At 36.3% G+C, this 15,773-nt stretch overlaps 1 protein-coding gene across 2 annotated transcripts in view; it reads left to right on the top strand.

Moving 5' to 3' along the window:
- Positions 1-14,063, top strand: part of POLR3A (RNA polymerase III subunit A) — a 37,083-nt gene extending 23,020 nt beyond the window's left edge. For both annotated transcript variants that reach the window (XM_057416351.1, XM_057416350.1), the window contains 10 exons: positions 2,928-3,014; positions 3,094-3,176; positions 5,276-5,446; positions 6,068-6,161; positions 6,267-6,359; positions 6,783-6,947; positions 7,624-7,788; positions 8,115-8,246; positions 9,385-9,517; positions 13,185-14,063. In XM_057416351.1, the coding sequence (XP_057272334.1) occupies positions 2,928-3,014; positions 3,094-3,176; positions 5,276-5,446; positions 6,068-6,161; positions 6,267-6,359; positions 6,783-6,947; positions 7,624-7,788; positions 8,115-8,246; positions 9,385-9,517; positions 13,185-13,333 (1,272 nt within the window). In that variant the 3' untranslated portion in view covers positions 13,334-14,063. The remainder of the gene's footprint in view (positions 1-2,927; positions 3,015-3,093; positions 3,177-5,275; positions 5,447-6,067; positions 6,162-6,266; positions 6,360-6,782; positions 6,948-7,623; positions 7,789-8,114; positions 8,247-9,384; positions 9,518-13,184) is intronic.
- Positions 14,064-15,773: the final 1,710 nt, after the last annotated feature.

Here is a 15,773-nt window from a genome sequence, read left to right as displayed (position 1 = left end):
TAATGTAGCATGTGTGTGCACTGTGTGAGCATTAATGTTAGTGCTTTTTTAGCTAAAGATGTATGCATAGTGCTGAAGTAACTGATTAGCATATATATGTTACTGCCTGTTAAATTAGGATGTAGTCACTTATCACTAGAATTTACCCAATTCCTTTTTAATGGTGAAGACTGTGACACGTGAATAAATCTTCAGAATTCAATTTGAAGATTTTGAGGAACCTTTTAGTACACGATGTTCCTTTCTAAAACTCATTCTTTCAACCTTTAGGGATATTAGCACGTTTTTCTGATGTCTTTCTATCTCTTCCTCCACTTTCCCTTCCAGAACAGAAATATTTCTTGTTGCTGTTATTTTACCAGGAGGTTCCTATAATGGGTTTATGCACTCTTGTCCAGAAAACAGTATGTCTAAATAGCCTCTTCCAAACAGACTGACATTCATTCTGCCTGCACTCTGCCCTCACTGTAATGAACTCAGCTGATGAAAAAGCAGATTGTTGGTTGGCACAATTTCAGCTGTGTTAATATTTGAACATATATGAGTATACTAAGACATAAGTTAAGGGATTTTTTTTTTTTCTTCTTACTGAAGTTGGGAAAATGTTTAGAAATCCTCATAATTAAAAAAGAACTCACAAACCTATCGTTTTTCTGTGGAGTGTTTTTTGAGATGATAGAGTATGAGTGCTAGGCACTGTGGTGCAAACATGGAAAAGGGCTAGTGCTGGCATATGTGGAACTGACCTAATGGGTCTACCTGAACTTCAGGCAATTATTACTGAATCTTGTGGGATTGTCTACCACTCTGCTTAACTGTTAGGGTTCTTTTCAAGTGTATAAATGATCATGCTAGCTTAAGTGCTGGGAAATGTGATGCAAACATGCAACTGAGTAGGCTTTATACCCTGGACTGCTTGCTGCTTTGACTAATCACTGCTTCCACATTAGTTGACAAGGCCCACAGTGAGTCAGATCTTACTGAGTCAGTCTGATGCATTTTTGTGAAACAGGTCCAGAGTAAAAGACTCCATGGTTTAAACAATGTGAAACAAGCGATGGTTTCTTGAGCTTGCTCTGTAAATTATATTCCTGTGCTCACAAAGGACAGTGTTGCACTGAAGATCAGTCCATAGACTCAGACAGGGTCAGCAAAGAGTGAGCTACATTTTCATTCTGTTTGCAGCATAAATTAATCCATAGGTTAGATAAACTGCCAACACATAGTTGAAAGTTGAGAGGAATAGGTAATTTCCTCTTTTAGTTCTTGAGCATGAATAAAACTTTTGACAATGAAAAGTAAGGTCTTCAGAAATTTATTTCTCATCTTTTTTTTAGCTCTAGCATGTGGAAATGTCTCTTTATTTTTACATTTTAGAATGTTATATAAATTTATTATGTTGGAGACTTGTAGACTTTCTCATTTTTCTAATACCACGTTATTTCTTAACACATATTTTAGGAAATAAGTCACCAATTTTGTGCCAAGATTTCAGGGTCAAACCCTTTTAAAATAGCAAAATACTTCATTCATGAATTAATATGGCTTACTCTAGGGCACAGTGGGCAGAAATGTATGAATGTATCCTGTTGTCATCCAAGCAGGGAAACAACTTGAAGCATCCATTCCACCAGCATACTTCTGTTGTTGGTTCTTTCGTTTGAACTTTGTTCTAGTGGTCACAGAATATAACATACTGTCTGAAAACACATTGAATACCAGTAAGAATGTTGATATTAGGAGAATGAGGATTCTTTTGGGATGTAACAGAAGTGTTTTGATAATGATTTATGAATTCAGTTTGTTTTTTTTTTTTTTTTTTTAAAAAGGCAGTCACTTAAATATTTACTCAATTTTCTGAGTAATATTCAGCACTGGGCTACTGTGGTGGTTGGAAGGAGTCCACTACTGGCTGAAGAAGAGGTGATATATATGATCATCATCCTGGTTGTTATGCAGAACTAATGGGGTGGAAAGGGTTTAAAAGGACTCAAAAAATCAAGCTATTCACTTCTCCATGGAGGCTGTCTTAAGTCATTGTTCTAGTAGATGGGAAGGATTTCCTCTTCTTGTTTTCTTGTTTGTATTTTTTTTTTGATAACGTTGTGCTATGGTAATGAGTTGCACTGAGTCCACTTTTACGGAAGTTTAATCTTGGACCTTACATTTTGTGATATCTAATGTACCCATCTATATCCAAACAATAATGCCCAGATGATTTTTCATAGAAATGTTAGATATTTTTCTAACAATATTGTTTCAATTTATATTCCAATAAAGACTGCTAGAAGTAGTTCTAGGTAAATCTGTTAAGAGAGTGAAAGGCTCTATTACATTACATGTTATATGCAGTTATCTGCAAGACCTCTACACAGTATAGAGACGTTACTTGAACTATCTTAGGTAGAGACTGACAGGTATATAGAAATTTTGAGAGATTTTTCCTCCCAAATAAAGTACATCTTGAACCTCTGAAATCTATCCAGCAGGTGTCCTTTATATACTTTCTCTCTTGCCACAGTCTTTCCACGTGAACTTATTTTGAATACTGAGAAATGAGTGAGAGTGTGTTGCTATACTCAGAAAATACTATTTTATTTTTAATTATTTTTTCCCCTGATGGTAGAGTCAGGATCAACCAAGTCAAATACCTTAATTTTTCAGCGTGTGCTCAGAAAGGATGCTTTTATTCAGCATGGACAGTATTCCTCATGTACTGCTACTAATTTGTGATTATTCAAGAGTGACTCTGGTTTGCTGAATTCTAGTGTATGTGTGTGTCTAAGTTTTCCTGTTCCTCCCTTCATAATGTGTATTGTTAATTTATTATTGTAAGCATTCCATTTGGAGCTCTAAGTCAGTAACTTACTGCTGAAGACTTCAGTATGAAGGCAATGTCTTTACTTACTGTTTTAATGTAATTTCAGGAAATCAAAAAATTCATCAAAGGTGTTTCTGAGAAGATAAAAAAGACTAGGGACAAGTATGGCATTAATGACAATGGCACAACAGAGGTAAGTACCTTAAGGAGGTAATTATGTAGTTCTTTTCAGTCTTTGAAAGCTGTTGCTTTTTCAACTGTTCTCTTTTCAGCCAAGAGTTTTATATCAGTTGGATAGGATTACTCCAACACAAGTAGAGAAGTTTCTGGAGACTTGTAGAGACAAATACATGAGGTAAGTGTTTAGCCTGTTATTTTCTTAATTTATTCCCCCCCCCAATTTAGTGTTTGTTCACTTTGTTTGCAATCTAGGAGTACATTGTACTAATTTTACTATATGAAGGTTGATTCTGTTGTGAATGAAGTACAAATATAGAATAAGAAACAGCATTGCCTTGTACAGGTGGGCTTGTTAAGGCAGATTTGAGCCTCATATGGCAGTTCTATAGGTCTGACAGAGCTAAGGTTTTTACCTTTCTGTTTTGAATCATAATCAGATTCTTTCATTAGAAGACTCTTGGTAATTCTTTTGGTTCCCTTTTATATTTTAGAAAAAAAAATCCTTTATATTTCATTTTATATTTCCTGACAATGCAAAGCTATCTGCTTGGTTTTAGGCACCTCTTCTGAAATGGTAGTGAATGCAGTTTTCTTCTGTAGCTGTTTACTACTTAGAGCCACACATGGTTTTGACGGCAGAGTCTGGCAAAACCATAAGTGATAGGATTCACAGTGAGGTGAGAGAGGATATTGTTTAAACGCTTCTTTTTACACTCGCTGGCACACATGTTCCCTTCCTCCCCCTCTTGCAGGAGATTGTTCTAAACCTCTAAAGAGTCCATGCAAAATAGTGTCTCAATAGATCAGTTTTAAATCTATATGAATCGTTATAGTTACACTTGATCTACACAGTCAGTGAAGAGTTATGTCACATTTCATGCTAACATATTCTTGAATTTGCTATGCACTTGTAGGAGATTCGTGTTTGTAATTCTTGGCCTCTAACAAAGTAGTAATAGTATGGATACTTTCATCCCTTTATCCATTGAGAATTCTTTCATTTCTTTAGACTCACTGGATTTCATAATTGGCATGAAGCCATTCATGACGCCTGCTTTGTGGCCTCACGCTCACCTGCATTGACTGCTCACTAATATTTTTTCTTTTTCTAGAAAATTCATGTCTATTTTAACTTCTTAACAGAACTACTTTAAAACAATTACCAGGTGTTTTGCTTTCAGTTACTAGCATTATTTGCTTGTGTTTGTCTTAAGCGTTCTTAAACATTAGTTGCCTATTTTACTGTAGTGAGTTGCTTTAGCATACTATATTATGCTGATCTGATAGCTGAAAGATGATACCTTTGGAAAGGAACTAATTGCTGTGATGTTTTTGTTGTAACAGTGAGAGCAATAACCTCTACTTAAATATCTTTTTTACAGTCACCCAGAATTAATTCTTTAGACGTTACATGCTAAATCGCTGTCGGACAGCCATTTTACTTGGTAGGAGTTCATCATGGAAAATGCAAGAAGCTGCTATAAGTTACAGTCATTTAGGAAGTGGCATTGTGCCTTAAGTTCAGAGGTTACATTTGCTCTAGAAGAGCAGATCACATTGCACTCTGTGAAAGCTTTAGAATGCTTACTGTATGATCTGAACAAAGTCTATAGTCTAGGTATACCATCCCTCATGTTCTCATTGTGAAAGCACATATTATAGTGTAGTGGTCTTTGAGTTTTGTCCTGTAAGGACCACCAGTTCTTTGAGGATGTGAATTTTAGAAAAAAAAAACAAAATGTGGGAATGAGCACATTACATGCATAACTTGAAGGGAAAGTAGGTCATCAGTATAGGGCTTTTGAGTAAGATGAGAACAAGAAGGCATTAATATCTGGATTTTGCTCCGATTTAAAAGCAATCTGCGTAATAATTTTTGAAAGAAGACTTAATAAAGGTCTCTAGTGCTTAAACATGTGAAGGAGAGTTTTGGAAGTGTTAGCATATGAGATTTTCCTGAATGGAGAATCCTGAATCGAATGCTTGATACTTTGGAGGAAGAGGACAAGCAGTTTGTCTCTATTATGGATGTTATACTGGATCTGTGTAATACCTTTGTGACAGGGAATCTGCTTGCCTTGCATGAGATCAGTCTTGAGTATTGGCAACCTCTTAAATGTTCTTCTGTTTGCTTATTTAAAAATAAAATATTTTTTTTTAAATAACAGACTTCTCATCTACTTACCAGAATAGTTTCTGTCTTTGCTTACTTCAGATTTTATACCTTACTGAGCTCTATGTCTTTATTTTCTAATGGGAGAATTTCTTCATCAGGGCACAGATGGAGCCTGGTTCTGCAGTAGGAGCTCTTTGTGCACAGAGCATTGGTGAGCCTGGCACACAGATGACTCTGAAGACTTTCCATTTTGCTGGTGTTGCTTCAATGAACATTACTTTGGGTGTGCCAAGAATCAAAGAAATCATTAATGCTTCAAAAGCTATTAGGTACTAACATTTTTTCGGTTTGTTTTTTTTTTACCCCTTTGCCTATGTGAAACCTGGGGGAAAAAAAATATAGCATTTCCTAGTTCCCAGTAATGTATTAGACAACACTGAATGCATGGAATACCCAAACAAGAAAAATCTAATGTCTGTCTAACTAAGTGATAATTAAGGCCAGAGAACAGAGAAGTTTTATTTTTCTGAAACTCAAATGAGGTAGTTATTTATTAAGTTTAATATTCCATTAGGTGTTTCTTATATATTATGAAACTTTCTGGTGTTTAGCAGTATGCCCTAACCATTCTATGATTCTGTTCCGAAGTATCCATGAAGCTATACTTAAATAATACTAGAATAGTATATGTTATGAAAATAGTCACTAGTTGTTGTGTTATAATCTCATGTGTGTTTGCTTGGTTTTACCAGCCTGAAGCTGGTAAATGCATATTCAAAGCATTTTCTTAAATGTACCTGAGGAAGCTGAAGGTCTCTTTATCTTACGAAATACTGCTCTGGATAAGTTACATTCCATCAGGCAGGCTGTAGTTCAAATTGCTGTCTGTAATCTAGTTGAGCCATTTCCTAACTGGGCTTTTTTTGTGTATGTGTGTTTATTCTTTGTAGCACCCCTATTATAACAGCACAGTTGGACAAATCCGATGATCCTGATTTTGCCCGTCTAGTTAAAGGAAGAATTGAGAAAACTTTATTAGGAGAGGTAGGAAAAATTATAGTATTGTAATGTAATGTAAACGTTAGCCAATTGCTATGGGGCATTTTAATAATTTTCACATGCTTACTATTTCATCCTTATCTCTTAAAGATTTCAGAATATATTGAGGAAGTGTTTCTTCCAGATGATTGTTTCATCCTTGTGAAGCTGTCATTAGAGCGCATTAGGCTACTGAGATTAGAGGTGAGTTGTTCAGTTCTTATGCAGAATGTTACTTGGGTAAGATCCAAAGTGTCTCTTAATCCTGTCTCAGAAACACTAATCAGACCAGTGGAAGTTAAAAAAGAAGGTGAACAGAGGATGTTCTGTGGCTACATTATATCTGGATTTTACACCCCCCTCCTTTTTTTTCATTGTCAAGTGGATAATTTTTCTTTTATTTGGAAACAACATACATTCCTTTATTGCTGTCTTGCTAAATACAAGAATGCCACTTCCATCCATTAGTTAATGGTACCCTCACCAACTTATAAGAGTAACAATTTTTGCTTATTTTTCTACCTTTTGCATTTTTGTATTCTGTTGTAAGACTCTTGCATCTATGTGAGCAGATTTGTATATGTGAAGAGAGATACCCTGATGTTTACTGGCTTACTTTTTCCACAGGTGAATGCAGAGACTGTGCGCTACTCTATTTGCATATCTAAACTCAGAGTAAAGCCTGGGGATGTTGCTGTCCATGGAGAAGCAGTTGTATGTGTGACCCCTCGTGAAAATAGCAAGAGTTCAATGTATTATGTATTGCAGTCCCTGAAGGAAGAACTACCAAAGGTAAAAACAAAGGTTGTCTCATGCTTCTGTGGGAGGTAATCAGTAATAATTTGGGTTCTGTGGTGGAGGACTAAATTAATTCTTGTTAGTATTGACAGTGAAATAGGCTGAGTTTGTAACTCTTAGATTGCTATGCTACTACTTTACAGATGAAGCCCCTGTTACTAATCTTAATAAATCAAATTTAAGCTTCGATACTTTCCTTACAGTGTTTACTTAAGCATTCCAAATGCAGCAGTTACATGAAATAGTTATTTGTTCTTCCAGCTGCATCTAGAATTGTCAACCACATGACAGTATCTGCAATTTTTGCAGCTCTCTCCGAAAAGACTATCTACTTTGGGTTTTAAAAACAGTGATAAGAGAATCTGTTATTGGCAGGATGCCCTTTTCATTTGTGTGGATCTATCACCATTCAGAGACCCATGTCTGCGTGGGAGATGATCTGGCATTAAATATAAAATGCAGCTAGCGAGTAGGGTTTATAGTACAATGTGAATGTCACATCTGCACTAGCATATTTAAGAGCGGAAAATCTTATTTCATAAGTATTTTAATGAAGCATTTACTCCAAACTGGAGCTTCTAAATAGGCTTGAATGCTGATAAGGGTTACCCTTTTAATACTGCATTACTGTACACATCAAAGTTACTAGCATTTTTTTTGGTTTGTGAAGGTTGTAGTGCAAGGCATACCAGAGGTTTCCCGAGCTGTCATTCATATTGATGAACGAAGTGGAAAGGAAAAATACAAACTTTTGGTTGAAGGTGATAATCTGCGAGCTGTTATGGCTACACATGGAGTGAAAGGAACAAAAACGTCCTCTAACAACACTTATGAGGTAATGTTTAAATGGCTTCTGTGGGTTTTTTTTTCCCTGTAGCATCTTTATTACAAGTGCTTGTTTGTGCTCAGATGCAGTGGTTGATATCTAATTAAGCCTGATTTCATTAATAGTTGTCAGAATGCATTAACACAAGAGCATAGTTTGACTAGCAGCACTGTTCACTTGAAAAAAGCTTTTTCTATGAATATTTTTGAAACAGAAATGCAGAGGGATAGTAATGGAAATGAAGTATTAATCTGACATCAAATGGGATTTGTTCCAGGAATATATTTGCTCCAAGCATTCAATTCTTCATTAATCGAACATAATCTTTTGTGTAGGTAGAGAAGACACTAGGAATTGAAGCTGCTCGGACAACCATTATCAATGAGATTCAGTATACAATGGTGAACCATGGTATGAGCATTGACAGGAGACATGTTATGTTGCTGTCTGATCTAATGACTTACAAGGTTTGTTCTGTGGGGTTTTTTTATATGTTACATGTGCTGTTTATAGAGACGAATTGCACCATGTTTGAGAAGAGTGAGTGAGCTAGGGAGATGGAAATCAGTTTTAAGTTTAAAGAATTGTGAGTTATATTGATCAAATACTGCTGTTTGCATATCAAACAGAATGCTTAATTTAGTTCTTGGGGGTGCAGGGGAGAAGGCTGTTTTGACTGAAAAAGACTTGAAAACAAGTTGATATAATGAGCTAAGGACTCATAATCTTGATTTTGAACAATGAATGCTAAAAATTGTGGTATGAAGATCAACTGTTTGGGTAACCATGCATGCAATTCAAGGCTTGCTGTGCAGAAAACTACATGGGGTGTGGTTCATAGCAGCTGTGCTGTATGTAAGAGTCAAAAGATACAGAAATTAGAAATAGAATCAGATTACATGTACAGCATGAACAGTCTTCCAGAACTTGTTAGTAGAAAATCATATCCGTACTTTCCTTTTGTTTTTTTATATAAATACATTATTTACATTCATTATGGGTTTTAGATTTGATTGCACTTAGTGAAGTAATATTTTCCACTTTGCCTGCCAGAGTGCAAGGCTTTAATTTGGGTAAAATGAATGAGGGAGTTCTGACTTCGCCCCAGACTGTAGGGCTTTGTTGTACTGAGTTGCAGCAGTCCCCAGGGCTGGCTGTGTATAGCTGTGACACAATAGTGAAAAAGGGCATCAGTGTGCAGTGTTTTACACTTGTTGGGCTCCTTGCATGTTTTCTTTTGTCTGTACTTCTGACTTGTGCTTCTGTGCACAGTCTGTTATAATCAGGTTGTCTGTTAGAAACAGAGGCAGAAATAGTTTAAAAAGCTAATTTTGTTTGTTTGATTGATTTGTTTTTTTGGGGGGGTTGTTTTGTTTTTTTTTTGTTGGTTGGTTTGTTTTTTTGAGAGTGGAAAAAAAGATTTAACATCTTCTGTAATGTTCTGGCAGCTTAAGTCAGTCTTATCAGTAGACAATAGGCAGTGGCTTCAGCATAATGCTGTCAGACCCCACTGAAGATTTTTAACTCGGCAACTCGTTTTTTAACTCTGCAACTTGTACTTGATAGTCTTTCTTTGTTTTTTTGTTTCTTTTTTCATCAATCCAGGGTGAAGTGCTGGGTATTACTAGGTTTGGGCTGGCAAAAATGAAGGAAAGCGTGTTGATGCTGGCTTCATTTGAAAAGACTGCAGACCATCTGTTTGATGCTGCCTACTTTGGACAGAAGGATTCTGTTTGTGGTATGTATTGCAAATTCTTTTGCATTTTGTGATTCCTACCCAGCACTTACACAGATCTTCAGAGCACTGAAATGTTGTCCTTTTTAAGCATTCTGTTCAGTTTACAGGTCAAAAACTTCTTGATCTTAGAAGTTTGGTGATCTTTACGTATTTCTAATCTCAATCAGAGATCTTGCTATCAGTTGGACTTTGGTTGTATGTTTCTTAAGGCAGACTTTTAGTAATTGGTTTTACTTCTCATCACATAGCTCAGTGAAATACCAGGGAATTTATCTCGCTATCAGTAGTTCAGTTGTTTTTCAGCTGTAGAAGTTTGTGTATCTTCCAGCACCTAGAGCTGATTAAGGAATTTAGTACCCCATTCAGTATTCACGTTTCTTTTTCATTCCTACTAAGAAGTAAGAAGACTTATGTCTCAGCTATTATAGGTGGTGTACTGTGCACAGTGATTGCCTATGTGATTTGGCAGTTGTACCTAGAAATAAACAGGCAAAATTCTTGACTTTTTCAGTTGGTTCTAATCTAAATAGATCAAAATTATGTTTGGGTTTGTTTGTTTGTTAATTAGAAGCTGTGTTTCAGTACTGCATTCATTAACGTAACAGCGAAGATCCCTGTTAGGAGAATTTCCTTTTCAAAGGTATCTGTTCTTCAGTTTTAAAGTTAAGTTTTAACGTGCACTGAATCGTCTCACTGAGTTCATGTGAGAATCTGATAAGAGTTTAAAAGTACATGCGTATATGCACACAGTGCATGCATGCACATCTATGTGCAACCAAACTGAAAATTCAAATAACGGGTTTTGACATTGTTTGTCTCTTAATTTTGCATTTCTGACATGTACTCTAAAAAAAGAAAAATAATTTCAATTCCAAATATTAAACACCTTTGCTCCCATTCTTCCCAGATTTCATTCTCCTTTAAGCTACCTACATTTTGGAATGATTTTGTAAAAAGTCTCTATCTAGTAGGTTAAGCAGAGAAAAGGAGAAGTTGAGCAGGTTTCACCCTCATCTTCATTTGTTTATGTGAGACCTACCATCCTGGAGCTGTAACTGCTCATTGGAGTTTCTGGATGCTAATGAAGTAGAAAAATATGGATGTATTATGCTAAGGTTTACTAGTTTGTATGTATTTCTGGGTGATCTTAGAGAGTGTAGTCAATTTCAAAATGTGCCTTGTGGACCTTATATTTACTGAATTGGTGGAATCTGTTAGAAATGTTTGTATTATCAGCTTGTATTTTAAGAACTCTGCCACTTTCTGGCTGTCCAGCATTCCACATTAGTGGGATTTCCTTTATTTTAGTTTTATTTGTCCATGATTAAAGCAAAGATCCTATAGGAGACACTAAGGAAAAGAAAATGTTTTCTCAGAGTCCCCTCCGAGCTGGTAAAATCTGGTTTTGAATAATGTGGAAAGCAAAGATCTTTTCTTGTTGCCTTATAAATATTTTAGTTCAAATGAGGAAATGGAATGGACAAAACAGAAAATCATTGTCTGTCTTCCAAAACTGAAGAGATAATATTGGCTTGCTTATATGAAAAAGTGCTGTGCAGCTGCCTGACTTGGCCATTGCTAGTTATCTCTTTGAATTGCTATAAAAAGTCTTCTACACACTCATGGCTTTGCATCTCAAGAGCAGGAAAAAATTATGAACGTTGCCAAGAAAGATGAGTATGTACCCAAGATCAATTACTTTAGGTGCTGCACTGAATGGCATCTCAAATCAGTGCTTCTCCTGAATGTGTGGGTGTAGTTTTAGACCATGTAGCCTTTGAATCCCTTTTGTCTTGAAAGATGTGCTCCCCCATCAGGAGAGAATGGGGAACAGCTGTTTCCTGCTTTACCTACATAAAGGCAAGCATTTTCTGTTGAGAATTGCTGATGCCATCTTTCAGTGGGTGGAGTGGATTGAAACTAGAGGAGTACATCCAGTTTCAGCAGCATCCACTGGATTCTGGAAGCAGGATCTGCAGGAAGTGCTACTGTGTGCAAGCCAGTGCTTAGACATACAGTCAGTTTACTTGCCTGTCTCCTCTCCAAAAAGCAGCCAACAGCACTCTTATTCAAACTTATGAGTGGTAACTGAGAGCTACAGATCACTGCTGCGATGTTCATTTATGAGCAGGTGGTCTGGAAGGGAAGTGCCAAAAATTCTGCAGTAAGAGCAGTATGACTGGCTTCATGTCTACATAGCTTCTTCCAGCTGAAAGTGAGAGCAGCAGTTCCTAGCTGTCAACCAGATGCTTAAATCTGCAGTAGATTACAACTGGTAGCATTACAAGACTATGCACTGGAGGAGGCTTGGATGGTCATTAGAACGGAGTGTAGTGTTGTGGCGGTTCTTCTGCCATCAATCACATCGTTATCTTCACCCATCTGATATTATTGTCCTTGGTCTCTAGTATACATCAGTCTCAGCAGATATGTAATGTACACTTGGTTGTTAGTGGCATGTTCTGCCTGAATGTTTCCTGCTGTACATAACTGCTGTCAGATGCTGCAATCTACTACTTTGCCCATGAGGCAAAAGGGAGATGAGAGAAAGGCTTCTGGTTATACACATGGAAGTACTGTAAGAGAAGAAGGATCCCCAAAATTAAATGCAGTTTCCATGGTTCAGTGATTGGCTCAGGTTGAAAAGTTATTGTGCAAAATGAGCTAAGTTTTATTCTGCTAGGTGTTAGAAAGGTTATTTCTTTCATCAGTTGTAACCTGCGTGCTATAGGAGTTGTACAAAGTAGTAGCCTGAAATGTACGTTAACGCCTAAGAATTTTATTTTGTACAAGGTTTTATAGTGCACGGTGTTGGTAAATACATAGTAGACATGCAGCAATGGTCTAAGAGCAAAAATACAGAATCTTCATTCATAATATATTTAAATAACCAGTCAAATCTTGCCAGAATTTTAAGCAAATTTATTTTTAACCTTTGTGTGATCAAATGTACAGATATTTATGGTTACTTTCTTAAACACTTGTGTGAAAGACAGATGTTCTTGTACTCCTCAGGATGTGTCATAGTGTCATTTGGATTTTAACAGTATGCCAAGGGAAAAAATCCAGTGGTATCTGATAATTTTCTTTTAATGTGGAACGTTCTATAGAAAAGTTGTGTACATCAGTAGATCAGGAACATTAATGTGTCAGCATCTTGCTGTGAAAATGGTACAGCTGTCAGAAATAGCTGGGACAGACTAGATCTTTAAATTCAAAACAAGAACTTTTATAATCATGAACATGCAAAAAGCAGTATAGGTAAAGCAGGGGTATGCCTCTGTCACTGGGAAGGTGTAGGGCTTTCAAGGGCACTTGGCCAGATGTGACTGATTCTATGATTCTGTGGTTCTTAGCACTGGGTCACAGAGTGAGCATGAAGTAACTTTGCCTTACGTGCTCTGTTTGCACTGAGTGGAATGTGTCTTCTCCAAAAACAGATCTTCTGAAGCTCTCCCATTGCTAGATCAATTTTTCCTGTCTAGAATGTAAGTAACATACTGATCTGATGACCATAACATTTAACTTTATCTGGTAAGGAGCCCCTGGAGTTTACATGTGAGGTTCAAGGAGATTTAATAGGCAAGACATACAGAACAGACAAATGAAAATAGCTTTGTAAATCCATGATCTTTGGATGTTCAGCATGTTTGTTGTTTTTCCCTAGGTGTTTCTGAGTGCATCATCATGGGAATTCCAATGAATATTGGAACGGGACTTTTTAAGCTGTTGCACAAAGCGGACAAAGAATCAACCCCTCCCAGGAGGCCACTGATATTTGATAATAGTGATTTTCATATTCCCATTGTTACATAGCAGTTGGACATAATAGAAGATAGCAAAACAAGAAATAGTCAGAAAACATACATTAAGAAATGTGTATTATCAGTTCTGTGTGTCTCTAACTGTGAATTGGTAAATGAAACACTCTCAAAAGAACAGCACAGTTTACCGCCTGTTGTTAGTACAGACCCTGAAAGGTGAAGCTTCTTTGCACCGAGAGTGGAAATAAATTTCAAGTGGATTTCAACTGATGAAATTCTTTCAAGTGCTAAAATTGGATCTCTGCATTAATGGGTGGAAATTGGTTTTGACTCAGTATTAGACATGTGTATTCAGAGTTGGTTAAAAAAACAAACAACCCAAACAAACAAAAGCGAAATAGCAAGACTGTTAAGTGAGCTTGCACAGAGTGCAATGTGAAAATGGCCTGTAACAGGAGCTGCAGAGGTCAATCTGAGGCTGTTAGAAACTGCAGGAAGCTGAACTGTGTGTCTAGTTAATTCTTACTGAGTTAAACTTAAGGAGTGCTGTTGAAAGTGTTGGAAATATTTGTTCTCTGCTTGTTGTTTGGGTTGGTTTTGTTGTGGGGTTTTTTTTAATTGCTTTTTCTTTTATCCCACATCTTTATCCAGTAAGTGGTCTTCCTCCCCAGGAATTCTGCTTTGAGACATACCTGCAGGAAGCTGCAGATTGTAAAGCTGCTACTAAACTCTGAGAAGACTGTTACAATAGCATTTGAAATAGTAAATAGCTTCTCATATTATAGCAGCTGTTAAACTGCTGGAATCTGTCATTTACAGCACTCTTAGTTTTGGCAAAGTTTTACAATTGAGCAGGATCAGCTGAAGAACAAGGTTTTATTTTAATATATAAAGTAGAAATAGAGAAGCTGTCTTCATACAGTGCCATGAAATTATTTCAAATTATTTTAATCTTCAGCCTACTAGAGCAGTTTTCAGAATGAATACAGGTCTTAAATTATTGCAGTATAGTATATTTAAATTTACTGTGGTGCTGTCGAGGGGAAGTATCTTAGTGTTTTCTTCTCAGCACGGTTCCAACATTCAGTGTGCTCATAGCATAGGTCAAGGTTAGAGAGAAACAAAACACAGAGTGAAAAGATGAAGTTGTGCACTCACGTAGTAAAAAGCAGGCTGCTGAGTGCTTATGTGATTTTCATGTGAAAATGAATGAGTTTGTGCTGCCATTCGTCTTTATGTAGCAACCAAAAGAAAAGGGCAAGGCTGCATTCAGAGAATGTAATTTGTTGTTTTAAGTCTTAAGGTGCCACTGTGTTTATTTTCTACGTCTTCCTGCACAGAAAATCTAATGTGAAATTCAACATAACTATACTCAAATTATTTTGTATTTTCAATGAGATGCTAAGGTACACTTTTGCCTAGATTTTGGCAGGGTAATGACTGAGAATGTAATGCATTTAGCATCTGCTCTAAAAGCCATAAATATTTTGTTGTCTCCATTTTAACAATAGAAATGTCAGCATATATTATTTTGATCTCAGTGAGATTGCCACTTGCTGAATTGTCTGTTCAGAGGTTTGGCTTTTCTGAAATGTGTTGAGTCTGTATTGAAATGAGTAACCATCTCTTTTTTTTCCTTCTTTTTTTTTTAATAGAGTGAAGCTATTTAGATGGTGGGTTTACTCTCTTGTATGTGCTAAAAGTATTCAGTAAATTACATGTTACCATTGTCTTGAATATGAAATAAAAAGAGGCAAAGATAATAAATGTAAACCTTGTATTTGTTTATTGATGCATTCTATTTGTACATAATTAATAAACAGATGACCTAACCTCCATTTCCTCATTTGCTTGCTTATTAAGACAGTTCAGAATTCTTGAGAATTAAATCTCAGGTATTGACAACTTAAATCATAAGTAATATAAAAACTTCTTGCTTAAAGTAAATATAAACACCTGTTGGCCTCTAAGCGGGCTGTGTGCTTTGTAAGTATTTCAGCCAAACATAGATTGTTTACAAGAGCACTCCCAATTAGTAATTGTTGTTTGGGCTTTCTGTACAGTCGGTAAACGAATTAGCTGTTGGCTTCCGCTCATAAGCTGCTTGTTTCAAGGGTCAGTTTTAATGGTCAAAGAAGTGACACTTCAGGATATTTGATAAAATTTCGTTCATTTTCTTAGCCATACTGCAGGTTTCATTTTTAAGAAACAAATACTGTTTTGCACATTTTCCTCTATTATACTGAGGAAATTATACTCTATTAACTACTAAGTTACATGTCAATTTTCAAGCAATAATTTCATTTCTGAAAATCACTAGGGAGCAGAATATCCCAGACAGCCATCATGTCTTTGTGTGGAAAAGCATCACAGATTCATTTACGATGTCTCAAGTGTTTGTGGACTTACTACAGTAAAAACACTTATGAAGTTAACACTAAAATCTTTAGCCCTTAGGTTAGGGGAACAGTTAGGTACTATCATTGTAACTG

This window comes from Pezoporus wallicus, unplaced genomic scaffold (assembly GCF_028554395.1).
Source record: "Pezoporus wallicus isolate ANWC-B61680 ecotype Strahan unplaced genomic scaffold, APGP_CSIRO_Pwel_v1 contig_2012, whole genome shotgun sequence".
NCBI classification, from domain to species: Eukaryota; Metazoa; Chordata; class Aves; order Psittaciformes; family Psittacidae; genus Pezoporus; species Pezoporus wallicus.
The sequence above is the reverse complement of the archived record's forward strand: the minus strand, read 5'-3'. Positions and strand labels throughout refer to the sequence as shown.